The sequence below is a fragment of the Oryzias latipes genome, chromosome 12 (assembly GCF_002234675.1).
Source record: "Oryzias latipes chromosome 12, ASM223467v1".
NCBI lineage: Eukaryota > Metazoa > Chordata > Actinopteri > Beloniformes > Adrianichthyidae > Oryzias > Oryzias latipes.
Genome location: NC_019870.2, coordinates 26,700,622 through 26,722,437, shown reverse-complemented (window position 1 = coordinate 26,722,437; position 21,816 = coordinate 26,700,622). Strand labels below are relative to the sequence as shown.

The following is a 21,816-nucleotide window of genomic DNA, read 5'->3' as shown; positions in this document are numbered from 1 at the left end:
TCAGAAACACAAACCAGAAACTCAGAAACACAAACCAGAAACTCAGATACACAAACCAGAAACTCAGAAACACAAACCAGAAACTCAGATACACAAACCAGAAACTCAGAAACACAAACCAGAAACTCAGAAACACAAACCAGAAACTCAGAAACACAAACCAGAAACTCAGAAACACAAACCAGAAACTCAGAAACACAAACCAGAAACTCAGAAACACAAACCAGAAACTCAGAAACACAAACCAGAAACTCAGAAACACAAACCAGAAACACAAACCAGAAACTCAGAAACACAAACCAGAAACTCAGAAACACAAACCAGAAACTCAGAAACACAAACCAGAAACTCAGAAACACAAACCAGAAACTCAGAAACACAAACCAGAAACTCAGAAACACAAACCAGAAACTCAGAAACACAAACCAGAAACACAAACCAGAAACTCAGAAACACAAACCAGAAACTCAGATACACAAACCAGAAACTCAGAAACACAAACCAGAAACTCAGAAACACAAACCAGAAACTCAGAAACACAAACCAGAAACTCAGATACACAAACCAGAAACTCAGATACACAAACCAGGAACTCAGAAACACAAACCAGAAACTCAGAAACACAAACCAGAAACTCAGAAACACAAACCAGAAACTCAGAAACACAAACCAGAAACTCAGAAACACAAACCAGAAACTCAGAAACACAAACCAGAAACTCAGAAACACAAACCAGAAACTCAGAAACACAAACCAGAAACTCAGAAACACAAACCAGAAACTCAGATACAAAAACCAGAAACTCAGAAACACAAACCAGAAACTCAGATACACAAACCAGAAACTCAGAAACACAAACCAGAAACTCACATACACAAACCAGAAACTCAGAAACACAAACCAGAAACTCAGAAACACAAACCAGAAACTCAGATACACAAACCAGAAACTCAGAAACACAAACCAGAAACTCAGATACACAAACCAGAAACTCAGAAACACAAACCAGAAACTCAGAAACACAAACCAGAAACTCAGAAACACAAACCAGAAACTCAGAAACACAAACCAGAAACTCAGAAACACAAACCAGAAACTCAGAAACACAAACCAGAAACTCAGATACAAAAACCAGAAACTCAGAAACACAAACCAGAAACTCAGATACACAAACCAGAAACTCAGAAACACAAACCAGAAACTCAGAAACACAAACCAGAAACTCAGAAACACAAACCAGAAACTCAGAAACACAAACCAGAAACTCAGAAACACAAACCAGAAACTCAGAAACACAAACCAGAAACTCAGAAACACAAACCAGAAACTCAGATACACAAACCAGAAACTCAGAAACACAAACCAGAAACTCAGATACACAAACCAGAAACTCAGAAACACAAACCAGAAACTCAGAAACACAAACCAGAAACTCAGAAACACAAACCAGAAACTCAGAAACACAAACCAGAAACTCAGAAACACAAACCAGAAACTCAGAAACACAAACCAGAAACACAAACCAGAAACTCAGAAACACAAACCAGAAACTCAGAAACACAAACCAGAAACTCAGAAACACAAACCAGAAACTCAGATACAAAAACCAGAAACTCAGAAACACAAACCAGAAACTCAGATACACAAACCAGAAACTCAGAAACACAAACCAGAAACTCAGATACACAAACCAGAAACTCAGAAACACAAACCAGAAACTCAGAAACACAAACCAGAAACTCAGATACACAAACCAGAAACTCAGAAACACAAACCAGAAACTCAGATACACAAACCAGAAACTCAGAAACACAAACCAGAAACTCAGATACACAAACCAGAAACTCAGAAACACAAACCAGAAACTCAGATACACAAACCAGAAACTCAGATACACAAACCAGAAACTCAGAAACACAAACCAGAAACTCAGAAACACAAACCAGAAACTCAGAAACACAAACCAGAAACTCAGATACACAAACCAGAAACTCAGATACACAAACCAGAAACTCAGATACACAAACCAGAAACTCAGATACACAAACCAGAAACTCAGAAACACAAACCAGAAACTCAGATACACAAACCAGAAACTCAGATACACAAACCAGAAACTCAGATACACAAACCAGAAACTCAGATACACAAACCAGAAACTCAGATACACAAACCAGAAACTCAGATACACAAACCAGAAACTCAGATACACAAACCAGAAACTCAGATACACAAACCAGAAACTCAGATACACAAACCAGAAACTCAGAAACACAAACCAGAAACTCAGAAACACAAACCAGAAACTCAGAACACAAACCAGAAACTCAGATACACAAACCAGAAACTCAGATACACAAACCAGAAACTCAGATACACAAACCAGAAACTCAGAAACACAAACCAGAAACTCAGATACACAAACCAGAAACTCAGATACACAAACCAGAAACTCAGATACACAAACCAGAAACTCAGATACACAAACCAGAAACTCAGATACACAAACCAGAAACTCAGAAACACAAACCAGAAACTCAGATACACAAACCAGAAACTCAGATACACAAACCAGAAACTCAGATACACAAACCGAAACTCAGATACACAAACCAGAAACTCAGATACACAAACCAGAAACTCAGATACACAAACCAGAAACTCAGATACACAAACCAGAAACTCAGATACACAAACCAGAAACTCAGATACACAAACCAGAAACTCAGATACACAAACCAGAAACTCAGATACACAAACCAGAAACTCAGATACACAAACCAGAAACTCAGATACACAAACCAGAAACTCAGATACACAAACCAGAAACTCAGATACAAAAACCAGAAACTCAGAAACACAAACCAGAAACTCAGATACACAAACCAGAAACTCAGAAACACAAACCAGAAACTCAGATACACAAACCAGAAACTCAGAAACACAAACCAGAAACTCAGAAACACAAACCAGAAACTCAGATACACAAACCAGAAACTCAGAAACACAAACCAGAAACTCAGATACACAAACCAGAAACTCAGAAACACAAACCAGAAACTCAGATACACAAACCAGAAACTCAGAAACACAAACCAGAAACTCAGATACACAAACCAGAAACTCAGATACACAAACCAGAAACTCAGAAACACAAACCAGAAACTCAGAAACACAAACCAGAAACTCAGAAACACAAACCAGAAACTCAGATACACAAACCAGAAACTCAGATACACAAACCAGAAACTCAGATACACAAACCAGAAACTCAGATACACAAACCAGAAACTCAGAAACACAAACCAGAAACTCAGATACACAAACCAGAAACTCAGATACACAAACCAGAAACTCAGATACACAAACCAGAAACTCAGATACACAAACCAGAAACTCAGATACACAAACCAGAAACTCAGATACACAAACCAGAAACTCAGATACACAAACCAGAAACTCAGATACACAAACCAGAAACTCAGAAACACAAACCAGAAACTCAGAAACACAAACCAGAAACTCAGAAACACAAACCAGAAACTCAGATACACAAACCAGAAACTCAGATACACAAACCAGAAACTCAGATACACAAACCAGAAACTCAGAAACACAAACCAGAAACTCAGATACACAAACCAGAAACTCAGATACACAAACCAGAAACTCAGATACACAAACCAGAAACTCAGATACACAAACCAGAAACTCAGATACACAAACCAGAAACTCAGAAACACAAACCAGAAACTCAGATACACAAACCAGAAACTCAGATACACAAACCAGAAACTCAGATACACAAACCGAAACTCAGATACACAAACCAGAAACTCAGATACACAAACCAGAAACTCAGATACACAAACCAGAAACTCAGATACACAAACCAGAAACTCAGATACACAAACCAGAAACTCAGATACACAAACCAGAAACTCAGATACACAAACCAGAAACTCAGATACACAAACCAGAAACTCAGATACACAAACCAGAAACTCAGATACACAAACCAGAAACTCAGATACACAAACCAGAAACTCAGATACACAAACCAGAAACTCAGATACACAAACCAGAAACTCAGATACACAAACCAGAAACTCAGATACACAAACCAGAAACTCAGATACACAAACCAGAAACTCAGAAACACAAACCAGAAACTCAGATACACAAACCAGAAACTCAGATACACAAACCAGAAACTCAGATACACAAACCGAAACTCAGATACACAAACCAGAAACTCAGATACACAAACCAGAAACTCAGATACACAAACCAGAAACTCAGATACACAAACCAGAAACTCAGATACACAAACCAGAAACTCAGATACACAAACCAGAAACTCAGATACACAAACCAGAAACTCAGATACACAAACCAGAAACGAGCTTTCTTTATGCAAGCCGGGGTCTCAGTAAAGACGGGGGTGAAGCTCAGCTCTTGGGAAGAAGGGACACAACTTCTCCCCAGTTAGAAGAGCAAGTTAAAGACCCACTCTGATTTTGTGGCATTCTTTTTGATAATGGAGGACAAATATAAAGAAAATTAAGATTAAAATTCCTTTTCTGAGTATCTCTTTATTCAAATCATAAATGAGGAGGAGACGTAAAAATACAGTTTGAAAAGGTTTTTACTTAGATGTAGAAGCTTCCTGCTCTGCTCCATTCTGATACATCCGCTTGCAGACAAATAGATCCATGTAAGTCTTTGTTTTCCACGTCTGAGCTGGAGTCTGGATCAGAACCGTACGGCTAGATAGGTCCAAAATTTTGCCGTTTTTTTTTTGCACCAGTATTATTAGGTTGGAGGTTTGAGGGGCTATAAGCTAGCGGGAGCGTGTGTAAACAAGGAGCTTTGAGTTATGGGTGAGGGGAAGGGGGAGGTTGCTCCACACCAACGTTCCCGCCTACAACTCAGGTGAATTTCTAATGAACACCTGCCGCTCTGCAGAAACGAGACAAAAGAAAACCTGTCCTAAAAAAACCACAGCTTCTTGATTTGGGCTCAAAACCATAATAAAAACCACTGGGAACACTTTGGAAACAGATCCAAAAACGAATCCAAGTGGGATTTTAAGGTGATTTGGACATCCGAATGCCACCTGGATGTCTTTCTAGTGAAGCGTGACAGATCCAACACCTGGTTCAGAACACCTCCTTAACCTTCTGGTAGGGGTGGTATGCTGCTGCCCCCAAGACCTGTGCCCACCTCCACCCACACCCTGAAGGTGTGGACGACTGAATGCAGCTGCTGTCCTTTATGAACGGAGGGTTATGCAACTTTTGAAATGTGCGCATTACCACCATAATCCTTACAATCCAACGTCCTCTGACTTTGTCACAAATGTGTGTTGCAGAACCTCCACCGACCTACGAGGAAAGCTGCAGCACGATGGGTTCCAGCTTCAACAGCCAGCAGTAGAGAAATGGGCGGGGCTTGCTGTAGCCCCACCCATCCAAATCCAGGCAAGGACATGCTGGATGGACAGAGATGGAGAAAACAGATGATTTTGTCCTTTTTATGAGGGAGAAATCTCTCATTTTAGTTTGATCTCAGACATGTTGGACTAAAAAAGGGAACGTCCAGAATCATTGTGCCTCAAAGTGGCCTTTTGACCCTCGTAGAGCATTTAGGACGTCCGGCTCCTGGACACGTTGGACCCTTAATACAGACTGAAATCGGATCTTCTTTTCCTAAGAATATTGAATGCATCTGTGATGCCTTTAAAGACCACTTTACCTGCTGATTGTTCTGACTGGTTTGTCTTGAGTCTGGTCTTTTTGTGTGTTGCTGCCCCCCTGCTCCCCTGGCTCTGGACGTAAGGATGCGACGCTGCACCTCAGCTGCTGCTGTCGTCTGTGTGTCCGGGGGGACACACAGACGACAGCAGCAGCTGAGGACAAGAGCCCCCAAACTTCTCTGTGAGGAGGACCAATGTGACCTCTTTGTAACAGCCAGAATTTGGTTGGTTTTTGAGAGCATGAACACAGACATTTTGTCTGAGCCCAATAATAACGTCTTTGTGATTTACATTCACTCTCTGACCTTGAAAAACCCTGTTTTTCTCTCTATGTGAAGGTGCCTGTGTTTCTCTTTAGCCCCCCCTGGCGTTGCTTCAGAGAAATGGCAGGTTTTCCACCAAGCTGTTTTCCAGCAGCCAAACAAAAGGTGTGAACATTATTTAAACGGGCATTTAATGCCGAGTTCAGCGTCACGGCGCGACACGCCGCTGGGAATCATCGTGACCTGAGATGTCACTGTGGATTTTTCTCTGCCTTAACATAAAACATGCACTTTTTTACTAATGTGAACGTGAGAATTCTGACTGATCTTATCTGCTACGTGGGTGTGTTTGTCTAGCTAAATATGTGCATGGGGGGGGCTCATATCCCTCATTCATCTGCAGTCTTTCTCACACTTCATTAAAACATTTCAGTTTGTGTTAGTGAGCCTCTACTTCCTCTTGTTTCACAGCTGACGAGCATTTCAGCCAAATCTTGTTTATATAACTATATCTGTTTACATATCTCTGGTTGCTAGGTTTAGTTTTGCAGATAGATTGATGTAAATGTATGAAAAATGAAAGACTCCACTCCTGTTCACTGCAGACACTTCAAATCGAATCAAGTGTGTTTGTCGAGTTTGTGGTCAGATTAACTTCGATTTAACAGATTACGACCGAGACAGAATATCTTTTTAGAAAAATAATCAATAATGTCTCAGATTTTATCTTTTAATCTCTTTTTTATTGTTAATAAAGTTTACTAATTTTAAAGTGTGAATTCTGTCAGCACAAATCGATCAATCTTAAAGCAATTTTAGCTGTTCTGTTTTTGTGTCTCACATCAAATGGAATCAGTAATTTAGCTAACAACAGACAAACATTCTTGGTAAGATTTAAAGGTTTTGCAGCTAAACTAGAAAAAATGTTCTGTTTTGTTGATGTGTGTTGTATAAAAGAAGTCTGTGTGTGTGTGTGGCTGCAGGCCTTAACCCTCCTGGATTTTCTCCAGTGTAACCAGTGCAGCTGGTGTCTGCAGAAGCAGCCTCAGACACTGAACGGCTGGACGTTTCACCGTTTTCCTTTTGTTCTTGTGCCTCCTCCGTGCAGCAGAGTTTCATCTTCCTGCTGATTCCTCCTGTTGCAGATCATGACGCCTGTTTTCTGCTGATCTTCTAGTTTTTTTCTACAGGTGCAGTATGCATATAGCACCTTAACCAGTACATGTCATGTTGAAAAGTGTACTGTGAAATATAATAAATTATGACGTCGTTTTCTTGCGGCTTATTCATATTTTTGTGTTTAATTATCTTTAAAAGATTTTTCCACTGCTTCTCGTATGAACTTTGCTATATTTTTGATTAACAAAATAAGGTATTTACATTATTCATGTCCAACATAAACAGTCAGTTTTTCAAAGAATTTTGTTTTATATGTCAAAAGTTAACACCTAAAGCAAAAAGTAAATATTCGAGTTGGATTAAATCTTAAATATTTGAATGTCATTATTAACAAAACACTGTTTCTGCTTTGTAACAAAACATAAGGAGGGACAAAAGAAAACATTTGAAAGCAAAAAAAAAGTTAAATTAACCATAAACCTGTTTTTTGAGTTAAGGGAAAAATTAAAAATACTTTTCAAACTTGTAATTATTGTAAAAATATATCAAGATATTAATGCAGCATGCTAGTTGACACATGTACTCAAAACATTTGCATTACTACATTGTTTATACCGGATTTGTCGTTTCCACACACATGTAAACCTGTTGAAGCACATTTTAAACAACTTGGAGAATTCAAAACTGTAATAAACAGATTTATTTAATAAGTTACATGAAATATGAATATGATGTCAGGTGCCCAAATTGGCAGCCCCTGTGAGCGTGAACACAGGCGAGCAGGAAATGTCGGCTCCACTAAGCCCCCATGTCTGGAAAGATCCGGTTCAAAAGCACAGTTTTAGGATTTTCCAGTTTTAGCCTGGTCTGCAGTGACCCGAAAGTATCGCCTCCAAAGTGAAGCATTTCCTTGCAGCACAGAGCTGCATAGGTTGTCCTGTGAAGATTTGCAGCAAAGGTTTGCAGGATGGAATGGCTGACGCTTCTGAATCCAGCGGTGGACCGAGCAGTAAGAAGGCAAGGACAGCAAAAATGGTATCAAATAGATTTTCTTTTGTTTTAAAAAAAAAAGTCTGGATGATTTCATATGAAGATAGGAGGAGTTAAAAACAGGTGTTTGAAGAATTCCAAATACATGCGTGAACTTGACTGTGTTGAAATAATCAAAGCTCTTTTAATTACAACCAAGTATTACATTGTAATGTGCAATAATGATTACTGAAATGTTTTCATTACAATCAACAAGCTATTGATTTTCTTTACTTGATCTGCAATGTGTAGCAATAATTACTGGTTTAATGTGATTATGTGTTCTAATAATAATCAATGATTGTTAATTATTGGTTACCTAAAGTGTATATCATTAATGTTTACTGAAAAGATGTAAGACTTCTTTCTGAGGATAATCAATAATCAATATAATAATGTGATGATGTAAATTCATTACTGATATGAAGGAATCCACTGTTGTTCGCTGCAGAGTTACTCATTTAAAAAATGAACTAATGTTAAAGTTTGAAGTAGTTTAGTTTAGTTCACTTTTCCACAATGTGTCACAAATAACAAATCACCTCACAATAAAAAATGTGGAAAAAATGGATACCCAGAAGCAGATGCTTATTATCAGGGCTCCAACATTTTAGCCAAGCATACAAGAATGAAAATGAGTGGAAAAGAAAAATATTATAATAAATAAATAAAATATTAATACAAGAAATTTGATGGTAATATTAGTGGAAAGTGTTAGTGAATAAGTCAGGCAGCTTGCACAACATAAACTCAGATGCGTAGCCATGAACGCGCCACAAACAGACAAATAACAAACACATCCATAAGTGGTTTAGGCCACAGCAACATTGTATAGAATATGCTGACAATAATTGCAATTTCAGTTTCCTTTTAAATATGTAAATGAAGCAGGACTGTTTGACATCGTTGTCTAAAATATTCCAAATTCTGTCAGCACAAATCGATAATCTTAAAGAAATTTTAGCTGTTCTGTTTTTGTGGAGTCAGTTATTTAGCTAACAACAGACAAATGTTGTTGGTAAGGTTTAAAGTTTTTGCAGCTAAACCTGATCATTGTTCTGTTTTGTTGATGTTTGTTGTATTAAAGAAGTCTGTTTGTGTGGAAGTGTCGGTGTGGCTCCAGGCCTTAACCCTGCTGGATTCTGAAACCTGTATTTTTTTCTCCTGTTTCCACATCACTTGTTGGAGTAACGAGTGCAGCTCATGTCTGCAAAAGCAGCTTCAGTCACAAATAAAACGCTCACCTCCACAAAGTGGAAAATTCCTCTCATTTCAAAGATCCGGTGTTTAAAAAAACAACCATTTAATTTGTTATCTGTAAAGTGTAGGCCTCTGTGTTGAATAATTCTGATGAAAATGAACCAAATATGAAATAAAAATGCTTTGAGTGTTTAATAAATATATTTTTAATGTGACAGTTTTTGCTCAAATTGAAATGTAAAAATCTATTAAACCTACTTAATTTCTGTTGTTAAATAAAATGACATTATACTGTTGATGGCAGCAAAAGCATAATTGCATTACAAAATCTATTTTAAGTCTGCTTATTGTCTCTGTTAAGCCCTATTCGTCACCAAGAACCGGACTTTTACGAGTCTACTCGGGTCTTTCCGTTAGTCACGTGTTCCAGAACTTCCGGTTTGACAGAAGTAAACATCACGTTATTCTGGGCTTATTTCCGCTTATTGCACCAAAGATATGAAACGTGCCTCGTCCTTAGTATAGGTGTTTGGTTGTGAATAACCACTGAGGCAGAATTTTGTATCTGTGCTTGAAATTCGAATGATATTCACGTTTTTATTTTAATTTTTCTATTTCGCGCTTTGAAAGCGCTGACCCAGCAACTGCATTACCCGTGATCCTTTGGTCGCATGGAAGTCACGAGGGGTTGGGTGTTTCTGTCCTTTAGAGAGGTGTGTTAATGCCATGGTTTCGTTTGGTAGGTCCCGAACTTTTGAAGTCCTTCTCCTGGACCAGTGATGGGAGCCGAACTCACCGCAGACTGAACCGCAGTTTGGATCTGGGAATTTGCGACAATGCACGTGAGTTGACGGCTCTCTCACCTGTGGAACTATAGCAGAAGAAAGTCATTTGTCTCCACCCTAAAGCTGTCGCTTTTCACGTCATTTTGTGATGCTTTGTTTTTCATTTCCAGCATAAACCGATTGTTTACTTGTTTCAGCTTGTTTGGATTGTAAATTTAATTTTTTATTTTGTTATTGTTGACGCCTAAAGCAGTTGACGCTCTTTCTTAGTATATATTTCCCTCTTAATAATATATAATATGCCTAAAATCCCCAGCAGATGATTTGAATGACAGATTTATAGAAATGAAGGAGCCTTTACATGTAAATCAATAAATGACTTTTATACTGGATACTAACATGTTTGTCATACTGGTCCTGGTTTCCCGGTCATAATGCACTGAGGATCGTGTGACAGTGCCATAAAATGTCTTTTTCTCCTCCAAAACAGAGACTTGAAGTGGAAAGGTACAATGAAGGTGTATGAAAACGCTCTGCCACGAATGTCCTGCTGTGCTGTTTCAACCGACCGCAGACGCACAGAAACCTGTGACAGCTCACCACCGTCTGCAGCTGCTGCATTAGTCTCTCCTGGTCTACCTAGTTCAATACTTCACGGTGTCCTTGGACTTTTAGGCTCTTGAGTTCCTCGTTTTCTGCTGACGTAACTTTGGTTTGGCTGCAGGGCAAATCTAAGTGTTTTCAGGCGCACAACGGTGCAGGTTTAGTTCTTTCTATCCGACCCAGTTGAGTAACTTTTCTACTTAAAAGTTTTTTCTTCTTTTCCTGGTGTTGTTCGGCATTTCTTTAGGTAAGAACTCATGATGGTTAAGTGAAGGTTCCCGTTTCTGCAGATCTGACGTCTTGAAGTTGAGTCACGGTATCTGGGCTTCTTCAAATCCTGATGATTGGGTGACTCAAATGTGGTTTGGCAGTTGAAGGCATGAGCTGCCGGCTGAGCTGCTGTTTGCAAACTGATTCCTGACTTTAGGCGGTGAGCAGAGGAGCGTTCAGTGTGACAGATGGTACATCTCAGGTCATCGTGTCCTACTGATTCGGTATTCTGTGGCGTCTTCATGACAGTCGCATTCCTGATAACTGAAAGCGGAAGGGCTGCTGTGTCTCCTCCCTGCTGCTCGTATCCTAAGATGTGCAGGAGGTCAAACTCCTCTTACTCAACAGAATACAAACACAGAAGATTATGCAGTAGAAGCGCTTTTCCTGCTCAATTTATGACGCTGCTTCCATGAAATCTCAAAAACAGGTTTAGATATTGTCTTGTGTGTCCTATATGTTATATAGGACACACATGATTGACAGCACAGAGGAAAAAGCATTCATCTGATGCTACAGTGCAAACAGCCATATTTAAATATAATATGCAAAATATGCGGACAAGCAAATTATCTGCAGAACAATTTTGATTTTGATCAATTTTGGTATGAGGCATTGATTCATAAAGGGGCAATACTGAGTATAAGATAAATTTAATGTGTTATTTTAATGTCTAATGCATTTAGCGATTTTCAGAATTGTATAGATTAAGCTCTGCAACCTGAGGCTCCAGAACCACATGCAGCTCTTTTATTCGTTCATTGTGGCTCTTTGGCTTTAAAGAAAAATGCTAACAATTTGAATAACTAATGAGTTTGTAGTTTTAGTTTGTTTCCTTTAGTTTTATAGGTTTAGTCATTTCTGTTTAGATTTTTAACTTGTCAGATAACTGAGCAAAATGATGATAAAAGGTTTAATCTCTGATGCAGTGGCGGTTTTTCCTATGGGCAATGTGGGCGGTAGGAAAGGGCGCAATCTTGTAGGGGGCGCAGAAGCGCCGTAAAAAACAAAAACAGGCTTTGAAAGTTTTTATTTCACTGCCGTTTTCCTGGACTAAACCACCTATTTCCATGTAAAGTTAATGAAATTTATGCTGGGAAGCTCCTACTATCGTGTCAACTTGCTACTACAACTTGCTACTATAGTGAGAATAGGGGGGTGAGGATGGGGTGCACCGTCCAGTGTTTCGCCCAAGGCGCCAAACTATCCAGGACTGTACCTGCTCTGATGGATTTATTTATTATTGGAATAATTTTGAAGCACCTATCTTTATCTTTTGCTTCACAGCAGTGTTAGTTTCCATTCAGAGGGAAAGTTCTTATTGCATTTACAGATATAGAGATGTTTTTTAAATGTTATGTTTGTATTCTACAGCAAAAGCAGAAAAGGGATGACGAGCACCAAAGTCATAATGATAGAAAACGCCATGTTTGAATTCAAGTAAATCAGGAAAATCTTATCTAACAGGGGGGATTTTATTTTGAAAGGAACGTGCTGCTGTTCAAAGTAAAAGAAGATAAAATGGAAAAATAAAACACTGTAATTTAAAAAAAAATTAATGTATTAAAATGGACCAATTACTGTATTGAAATAAAGCAAAATGTGTTGATAACCAATTCTTTTTAAGACAGTTACATCATGTTATAAATGTGTGTATCACATTTGAGACAGTGGGTAAAGAAGGATCTTTTGTCCTGAAGACTAATTTCAATATTTTTTGCATGTAAGATGGTTGTTATCAAAGATTTTCTTAATCACCCAACATTTCCTAATTGATACTATTCCTCATTAAAAAACATACTGTCATTTTTTTGTGGATTTCATCAGAGGGTTTGAAAAAAACATTTTAATTAAAACAAGTCTGTCAGTTCTCAGATATAGCGGGCTTGACAGATTACAATGTAGCTCCTGTTTCATCAGTGCAGACAGAGTGAGCTTTTTCAGGCTGCCATGAGGTTGCAGGTGCTCTCATGTCTGGACAGGATCATTCAGGAAGTCGTGGGAGGGGCTGGCCTGCTGATTGGATGGCACAGTCTGGTCTGTCGGTCTTTGTGTGGGTTTTTTATGGGAACAATGCTTTGCCTGTCCACTCATCTTGACTTCGGCCATCTCTGCTGACAGCCGAGCTTTGGCAGAACAGAATCTGCTGCATATCTGTGAAAAAAACAGACTGATCAGAGGGACGGGGGGCGCTGAGCGAAGCAGTGACCACAGACGGCAAAAACAAGGTGTGACGTCACCTTCCCTCCGAGGCAAAATCCCTCGCCATTGCTTCCTGATACGGGCGCTGCTATGTTGAAACCAGTGGACAATCACTGTTGACCAGTTTCAACATGGCGGCGCCCGTATCTGGAAGCAATGGTGACTCCTATTTGGGAACAGAAGAGGGGAGGGGTTGATCTGTTTTTACAGTCAATGGCGGTGACACTTTGACAGGTCATCGACAGGTCTGCCATGCAGACGCATATCGCAGGCCATTTTAACGTTAAAAAGTTAAGTTTGACTATCAGGAATGAACACTGTAGATATCACCAACGTCTTTATGACTAGTCGTAATTACATTTTGGATAGTTGGAATTGTAATTCAAGATATCTGTAACATAATTGTGATTAGTCGAAACGACCAATAGAGATTTGCTTAGTCAAAAACTGCATTATAGATATCTGCAATGTAGTTGCGGATATCTGAAATGTTCTTTTTGACTAGGAAAAACTGAAATACAGATATCTGCAACACACATCCAGTCTAGCTTTTAAATGTTAAAATGGCTTTCCATAGACGCACCATCTCTCCCTTACTCCTGGGGGGGGGGGGGGGGATTTCAGCCTAAAGTGTGCAGATGTTCTTTTGGGAATGTAAAAGGAAGAGGCCAAAGAATTCCTCCAGGATGGTGCAAACGCCACACAGGAGTCTTCCGGCGTTGTTTCACAGCGGGGCCTCCTTGCTGTGAGGTGATGAGTGATGCTGAGCTCCACCCCCACTGCAGTCTGGGAAACTCTCTGAATCTGTTTATGTTCCTTTATTCAGAGCTTTATAGTCATGTAAAAAGAGTTCTTTACTGCGTTTTGCTCCAATGAAATCATAAAGTTGTTGGACAGACTGTTCCGAAATTCCTTCACTGCAACAAACAGACCCCTAGAAATGAGTCAAAAGTTTTTCAAATTAGAAAAAATGGCCTTAAATATGCAAAAAATCTGCCATTGGCGAAAGAAAACCGTCTTACCAAGAGTTGCTATTTTAAGAAAAACACTACTCACCAAGTCATGTTTTCCCAAACTAAGGTTACTTTGCTGTTGAAAATCTTTCTTGATAAGATTATTTTTCTTGCTAGACAAAAAAAAAGAACAATTGCAATAAAAGTCTTCTTACTTTTTTAAGACCCAGATTTTGCTGTGTTCATTTATCATTTATACTTGGGCAATGTTACAGAAGCAAACCCTCAGCTTGAACGTCTCTGTCTTTGTAGATGACTTTCGGGGTGTTCAGCAGTGTCACGCTGCTGTTTGACTTCTGGGATGTGCACAGTCCGGCAGGTAAGCTGCTGAGGTTTTCGCCTGGGGGTTGAGGGCGGAGCCTAATGTGTGGAGTTTGTTAGCAGATGGATCACGTCACATCTTTGATCAGACACTTTTGACGCAGGATTTTAACTAAAAATGTAACAATTGTAACGAAATACCATCAATATTCAATGAAAAATGCATTATTTTCCTTTCGAAAACCATATATTTTATTCTTATCAGTCAAAAAACTGCTTTGTGTTTGTTTTTATCGTAAGAGTTTGTGATTTTTGTCAACCTTTGTTCGTTTAAAATCACTGGATAAAGAAACAGATGGTTCTTGGGTGGAAGTATTAAAAAAAAGATTTAAAGAGACTGAGGAAAGGGACTTTAAAGGTGAATTTGTAAATTAAAATCATTGTAGTTAAGGATTTTATCAGTAAAATTTCTGAATAAAACGCTTTTTGAACGACACGAGAGAATCATTTTCTAGCATACATGGTTTACTGTCAGACTTCACAGAACCAGGGATTTAAATGGAACTAAGGGCTTTTGCCATTAAAAACGTTTATTGTGGTAATGAAACAAACTGAGAAGCTTAAGAAACATATAGAAACAATCTTAAAGGCTTTACCCAAAATGTTTTTCTATACGTCTCTGCTGGTACTGGAAGCTGTCTGGAGGAACAAACTCCTTTACATTTTCAAATTCACACTAAAAATAAAAGGAGATAAATAATCCTGACAATTGCATGACTAATAAATATTTGCAGCACTAAAAATGAATTCTTGAGAGTTTGGGTTTTCTTTTTTTCTTTTCTTGCTTTTTTTGATTCGCAGCTGCCATAATTCCCACAAACCTTTAGACCCACGAGCGTCCCGGCAGCCCGATTCTCCTCACTGATGGGTCAACAGCACAAAAAGGATATTATGGGTGCCGTTTGGAAAGTTACCCGGTCGAATATTGACAGCAATATGTTTGGTTATTTAGCCTATTTTAGGAGAAAAATAACAGGTTTTATTTTTAAAATATATTTTATCATTTTTTAATTCATACATTTATAGATATTACATTTACTCACTAAAGATTTAGTTAGAAAGTTTAATATTTAATTTAAAGTTACATATTTTTTTAGAATTAAGTCCAAATTAAATATTTTGCTTTTTAGTTACATATTTAGCTTAGAGCTAAATATTTAACTCCTAAGTAAATATTTAGTTTGGAGCTTAAGGTTTAACTCCAAACCAAATATTTAGCTAACATGCAAATGAACTCGCCGATAAGCGGAATTGGACTACCAAAATAAAAGCTGGATCTCTGAACCAATTCTCGTCAGAGTTGTCGTCCATGCATGTCCAGCAGCTTGTTGCAAGGGCGTCACCCACTGCATATTTAGGTCAACCAGACAGTTTTTAATCTCCTGTAACGAAGCAAAATCACATGCTGTACTCGCTTTACACCATCTATCAAAGTGGAGGGACTTATCTTTAGCAAAATCACCGTAGGTTTCTTCTGAAAACTCCTAAACTGTTGCCCATAGGCCTTGAGGCACAAGTTCATAGTGCCAGAGGATAACCTCTTTCAATTAGTTGTAATTTAGCCTATCGTGAACAGACAGCGAGGAACCCGCCTCCCAAGCCTGCAATGGACCAGAATCGCCCATACGTTACGCCGCCAATTCAGACTGGAAGCAGTGCGTTAAAGCGCACTAAAGAAGGAATCTGCCTCAAACTCACGAAACACAGGGACCAACTGAACATCCTTACCCATGTCATACCCAGTCCCTATAGAATCGGTCATCACATCATCCTCAACGGAACGGGCTACTCCGCCCACTGCAGACGCTTCACAAGTGGCCTCTGCTCCAAGGGCAAGGCATCAATACTGATCAAGCCCGCTATAACAATGTCCCATAACCCATTTTTCCTCAAACCCAGAGAAACAGAAATCCCATAATGAGCGGCTATCTCACATAAATTACACTTCTGACAACAGCCTAACCGGGACAAAGCCGCTATATCAAATGACGCCATCACAAACATCAAACGATGCTAGGGCCCACGCAAAAATGACCACCACAAATGTCCCCAGAACCTGCCCACCACCCCTAACCTATCTATCTTCAGGGCTTGCCGGGCTCAAGGATCTTTAAAGGCTTAAACGCAACGGCATTCCAAGAAGACGCCGCTTACCTCCCCCTGACGGAGAAATTCAATTCTCCACCCAGAGTTCCCCCCAAAATCAAAAAGGAAAAATAACAAACGGGTGTCTGGAGGAAGAACTGGTAAACGCAGCTTAGCTGGACATCCCTGTGCTAACCGAGGCAAACATAAGGCCACCGCGGAGAGAAAAAGAAAAGAAAACGCAAAAACACACCAAATAAACCATCAAGACGACACTGTCAATATCTTTTTAAGGGGACCACCAAGGGATCCAATACTTTTTTCCTTTCCTGTACTTCTAAATGTTTATGTTGGCTGGAATTATCCGTGTTTTGCTGTGGCGAAATGTTTCAAGAAGACAGGAGGTCCAGATGCCAAAACAATGAATATTAAAGCAATATTTTTCATTGGAATTTACATAAAAACCTTTTACAAGCAATGGCCATGTCTTTCTCTTTAGGATGACTCATGACATGCGCAGAAACATGCGTGTCAGCTTTCCATAAAACTCACTGAAGTGTTCAGAAAGGTCCTTTTGAATCCAGGAACTCCTCAGTAAAAGCAGATTTGGTTTGCAGTCAAACTGTACAGTATCACACATTTACTGCTGAGAAAGCTAGATGAGTGTATCGTGCATTTGTTCTGACTTGTTTTTATTCATACACTTTTCACAATTGGGGCAAAACTTCAGAGCGAGCCTGTGAAAATCCAACCCAGCGAACATGACTTCAACATCCTTGTATTAAAATGAAGCGGGGAGAGTCTGGGGAAGTCCTGCCGTTCGGTTCTCCGGGGGTCTGAGGTGTCTCTGCCCTGCAGGGATGGTGCTGTCCGTGCTGCTGGTTCTGCTGCTCGCGCTCTTTTACGAGGTGCTCAAAGTGTGGAGGGTGTGGCTGAGCGGCTCCCAGCTGGCCGTGCGCGCGCCCGCGTGCACGCCCCCTCCGTCCGTGCACAGTGAAAGCGCCTCCATGCTGGAGGGCAGCCCGGAGACCTCCCTGGCCCCCGTGGAGCTGCACACCTCTGGCCCCAACAGGTCAGTGGCTGCAAAACGCCCGTCATAACATTCCTGTGGAAATCTGTCCAGTTCTGTCCTGCCCCTGGGGCAAAAATCACAGGAACTGGGGGGTTGTTTTGACTAACCTAATGGTGTTCCTCCTCCTCCTCCTCCTCCTCCTCCTCCTCCTCCTCAGCTGGCTGCTGCATGTGATCCAGACCGCCCTCCATGTGCTGCAGGTGGTTCTGGGATACATGCTGATGCTGTGTGTCATGTCCTACAACACCTGGATCTTTCTGGGCGTGGTCCTGGGTTCCGTCCTGGGTTACTTCCTCTCGTTTCCGCTGCTGGATCAGATGCAGTCCTTCAGATTGGTGTGATGATGGAGGACTGACGTGGCGTTTTTGTGGATTGATGGCGCTCAACAAAAAGGACATAAATGTTTCTTCAGGTCTTTAGATACTAAGAAATGTTTTTTGGAAAGTTGGTTTTGATCTGCAGATGAAGAGGAGCTGCTGCCTTCATCAGTCAGAAAAGAAAAGAGGAAATGGGTTTGATATTTCTGAAGCAGATATCCCTCCTTTTTGTTTGGTTTTTTTGGATTTTCAGTTCTGTGTTTTTGACATAAATAAAAAAGGGCTTCTGATTGTTTAGAGTTTTCTTTGGTGTTTTTCTACTCTGCGTTTTAAAATGTTAAAAGACGTTCATGGATCTATTTGTCTATAAGTGAATGATCAGAATGGAGCAGAGCAGGAAGCCTGTGTCTCACCGGGCGGGGGTTTTCTATGTCACAAATATGATCTTTTTTTAACAGTTTAAATTCATCTGCTCCTGATTCGCAACAATTTCAGTACAGAACTACACAGAAATGTAATTTTAGCTTAATTCTCTTTTTATTTGTCTTCCATCAGGAAAAAAACAGTTAAAACACCAAATACAGTTTTTTTTAAAGGTATTTTTAAACATGGATCTGGAATGAAAAACATAATTAAGATTGAAGATCCGGTTAAAGTATCACCATCTTTTTTTTTTCAAAAGCACACGGTGAACATGGGAGGTCAGGATGGAGCTGAGCCTCAGCGGACGTCAGGGGAAGCAGCATTCTGGTGTGCGTTCAAATGTTTCTGGACGCTAAGAACTTTCTTTATCTTGTCCTATTTTTCTTTTTAACCCTTGTGCTATCCTAGGTACTTTAATGTTGGGAGTTGGGTCATCTAGACCCACTAGACAGTGCTCTGAACCTTTTTTCTTCAATGATTTGTGATCTTCACTGGTGTCCATGGATTACATGAAATCTTTCCACCTTTATCCACCTTTGTCATGGTAGGGAGAACACGTCAATGGAAGGGGGGGGGTCTTCTAAGATAGCACAAGGGTTAAGGTGTGCAGTGCTCAGCAAAACTGATTACACCCCCTTGAAAAAGTACTAATTTAATCAGTAGCTCAATGAACAAAAGAAACATTTTCAAACTTTCCACAAGGTTGAGTTTTATTGAACACTTCCATAACATGAAATACGGTTAATGATCTAACGTAGATCACATGATCTTCAGTTTGACTTAAATCGGTTTAAGAAAAAAATGAAAACACCCTGCAGCAAAAACTGCTACATCTAGTGTTTTGTATGAGCACCGTGACTTTTAACCCTTGTGCTATCCTATGGGGTCAAGATGACCCTTGACGTGTTCTCCCTACCTTGACAAAGGTGGATAAAGGTGAAAAGATTTCATGTAATCCATGGACACCAGTGAAGATCACAAATCATTGAAGAAAAAAGGTTCAGTGCACTGTCTAGTGGGTCTAGATGACCCAACTCCCAACGTTAAAGTGCCTAGGATAGCACAAGGGCTAAGGACAGCACCAAGTCTTCTAGGCATGGAATGAACAAGTTGGTGACATATTGCAGCATCTGTTCTTTTTTCTATTCTTCAAGAATAACCTCTTTTAGAGCCTGGATGGAGATGATGCTCAACCTGTGGCTTCAGAATTCCCCACAGGTTTTGGATTGGGTTCAGATCAGCAGACATACTCGGCCTTTCATTCACCTTCACCCTGTTCTTCAGAAATCCAGCAGCAGCTTTAGAAGTGGGTTTTGGATCGTTGTCGTGTTGGAAAAGTGCTCGACGACCAAATGCATGAAGTGATGGCAGCATCTTCTCCTTTAATATAGAGCAGTACATTGTTGAGTTCATGATACCATCGATGAAATACAGACCCCCCACACCTGCAGCACTCCTGCAGCCCACATTAGGACACTGCCACCACCGTGTTTCACTGTAGGCACCATACATTTTTCCTTGAAATCCTCACCTTTGCAAAGCCATACAGTTTTCAAACCATTAGTTCCAAAAACTGAGATCTTTGTCTCATCACTCCAGAGTCCCAGTAGTATTCATCTTTTCTGCATGGGCCCCAGCAGATTCTAGGCATGCTTTTTTCTGCATGGGCTTTAGGAGAGGCTTCCTTCATGGACGATGACCATGCCTGTCATTCCTCTGCTGTGTGCGCCGGATGGTGTCACGGGAAACCGTCTCTCCAGTTTGGCTTTCTGCTGCTTTAGCTAACTGCAGTGAACTTGCAGAATGATTTTCTTTAACCCATCTCATCAGAAGACGCTCCTGTTGAGATGTTAGCTTCCGTGGATGGTCTGGACATCTCTGTAAGATAGTTTCACTTCCATCTTTCTTCCATTTTTGGATCACTTTTGCTTTAGTGTTTTGACTGATATGTAAAGCTTTGGTAATCTTCTTGTAGCCCTCACCTTTTTTGTGCAAAGAAATGATTTCCGTTCTCCGATTTGGTGACATTTCTTTTCCATGGGGAGCCATTGCTGACAGCATGAAATGGGAGGGGCTTTGTCTTTGTTAAGAAATGCCCTTTTCTAGTCGCCTGTATGCTTGACAGCTCTTATATGAATCATTAGAGCAGTGTTTGTCAACCGGTGTGCCGCGGCACACTAGTGTGCCGTGGGAGATGGTCAAGTGTGCCGTGAGAAATTGCCCTCATTAACTGATCTAAAAGCAATTACCATCTCCAGGAAATCAGCTCTTTGTTCATCCAAACAGGCCCTGATAAAACACTGAGAAGTTAAGAATATGAAATATCATAAAATTATTTTTTCTTTGTGTTTATATGATTCTATTAAAGACATTTTGATAAGAATAACGGGAAACCGCGATTTAGCTGCAGCTATAACTGTGTAAGCAAAAGTCCCGCCCCTTTAACTGTCTCCACCAATCATTCTTGAAGGCTTAATCACATGTCATCAGTCTGACCAATCAGAAGTGGTTAAAGTATTCACTTCCTTGTTTCGATTTAGCGCAAAAAAGTCTCTGTTCCAACAAAAACACCAGCTAAAACTCGTCTTTAGCGGTGTGGCTTTCCACAGAATCTGGTGTCAGACCGTGGAACAAGTGAACAAAACCATGAAGCTCAAAGACGCTGGTCTTTCTGCGGTCGGCGGATTACGGGCACTACATCTCCCATGATGCAGTAAAGTGACTGTCTTAGCGCACAATGAGTCTCTCCTCTTAACGTCTTAAAACAACGAACACACATCAAACAGTTTTTGAATCTTTTGACTTAATTTTTAATACATCTTTTAGAAAAAAACAGCTGCAGCTTCCAGCGTTTTCTGCAACAATTATCACAAAAATGCATGTGAGATTGCAGAGCGGCTGTAGATCAATACAGACTGAGCTTTTTCTTTTTTTTTATTTATCTATTTTTTTTGGATGCTGGTGTGCCGCGGGATTTTTGTCAAGGTTAAAGTGTGTTAAAAAACACTGCATTAGACTCACCTGTGATCCAATGCCTGCTCATTACAATTTTGTAGTCTTACTTTTGGCTTTTCTTCTAAGACTATGACTGGGCTGTACTCATTTTTGCTACATGGCCTTAAATTAATTTGTTAAGAAAATCCCTTTTATGTGTTTGTAAATGAACATATTTTGTTTGCGATCAATGGTCTACCTTTGTAGGTGTATTTTGTAGTGTAGTATTTCACAGAAAATGTTAATTCTAAGAGGACACTAAAAGTTTCCTGTTCAATGATGAAACATATCATCATTTTTATCTCAACTCATTCTGAAATCAAAACTCTCAGATTCAGAAAATACTAGTTAGACTGCAAGAA

General features: G+C 39.8%; 2 protein-coding genes across 2 annotated transcripts in view; both read left to right on the top strand.

Moving 5' to 3' along the window:
• arrdc1 (arrestin domain containing 1) overlaps nt 1–7,312 on the top strand; it is a 49,996-nt gene extending 42,684 nt beyond the window's left edge. The window contains exon 8 of the mRNA XM_023960895.1: nt 5,375–7,312. Within this exon, the coding sequence (XP_023816663.1) occupies nt 5,375–5,439 (65 nt within the window). The 3' untranslated portion in view covers nt 5,440–7,312. The remainder of the gene's footprint in view (nt 1–5,374) is intronic.
• A 2,483-nt stretch (nt 7,313–9,795) lies between these two features.
• slc31a2 (solute carrier family 31 member 2) lies at nt 9,796–18,332 on the top strand. The gene is made up of 4 exons (XM_004075090.2): nt 9,796–10,211; nt 14,495–14,561; nt 17,507–17,720; nt 17,878–18,332. The coding sequence occupies exons 1-4, from the start codon at nt 10,206–10,208 to the stop codon at nt 18,059–18,061; spliced, it is 471 nt and encodes a 156-aa protein (XP_004075138.1). The 5' UTR covers nt 9,796–10,205; the 3' UTR covers nt 18,062–18,332.
• Nucleotides 18,333–21,816: the final 3,484 nt, after the last annotated feature.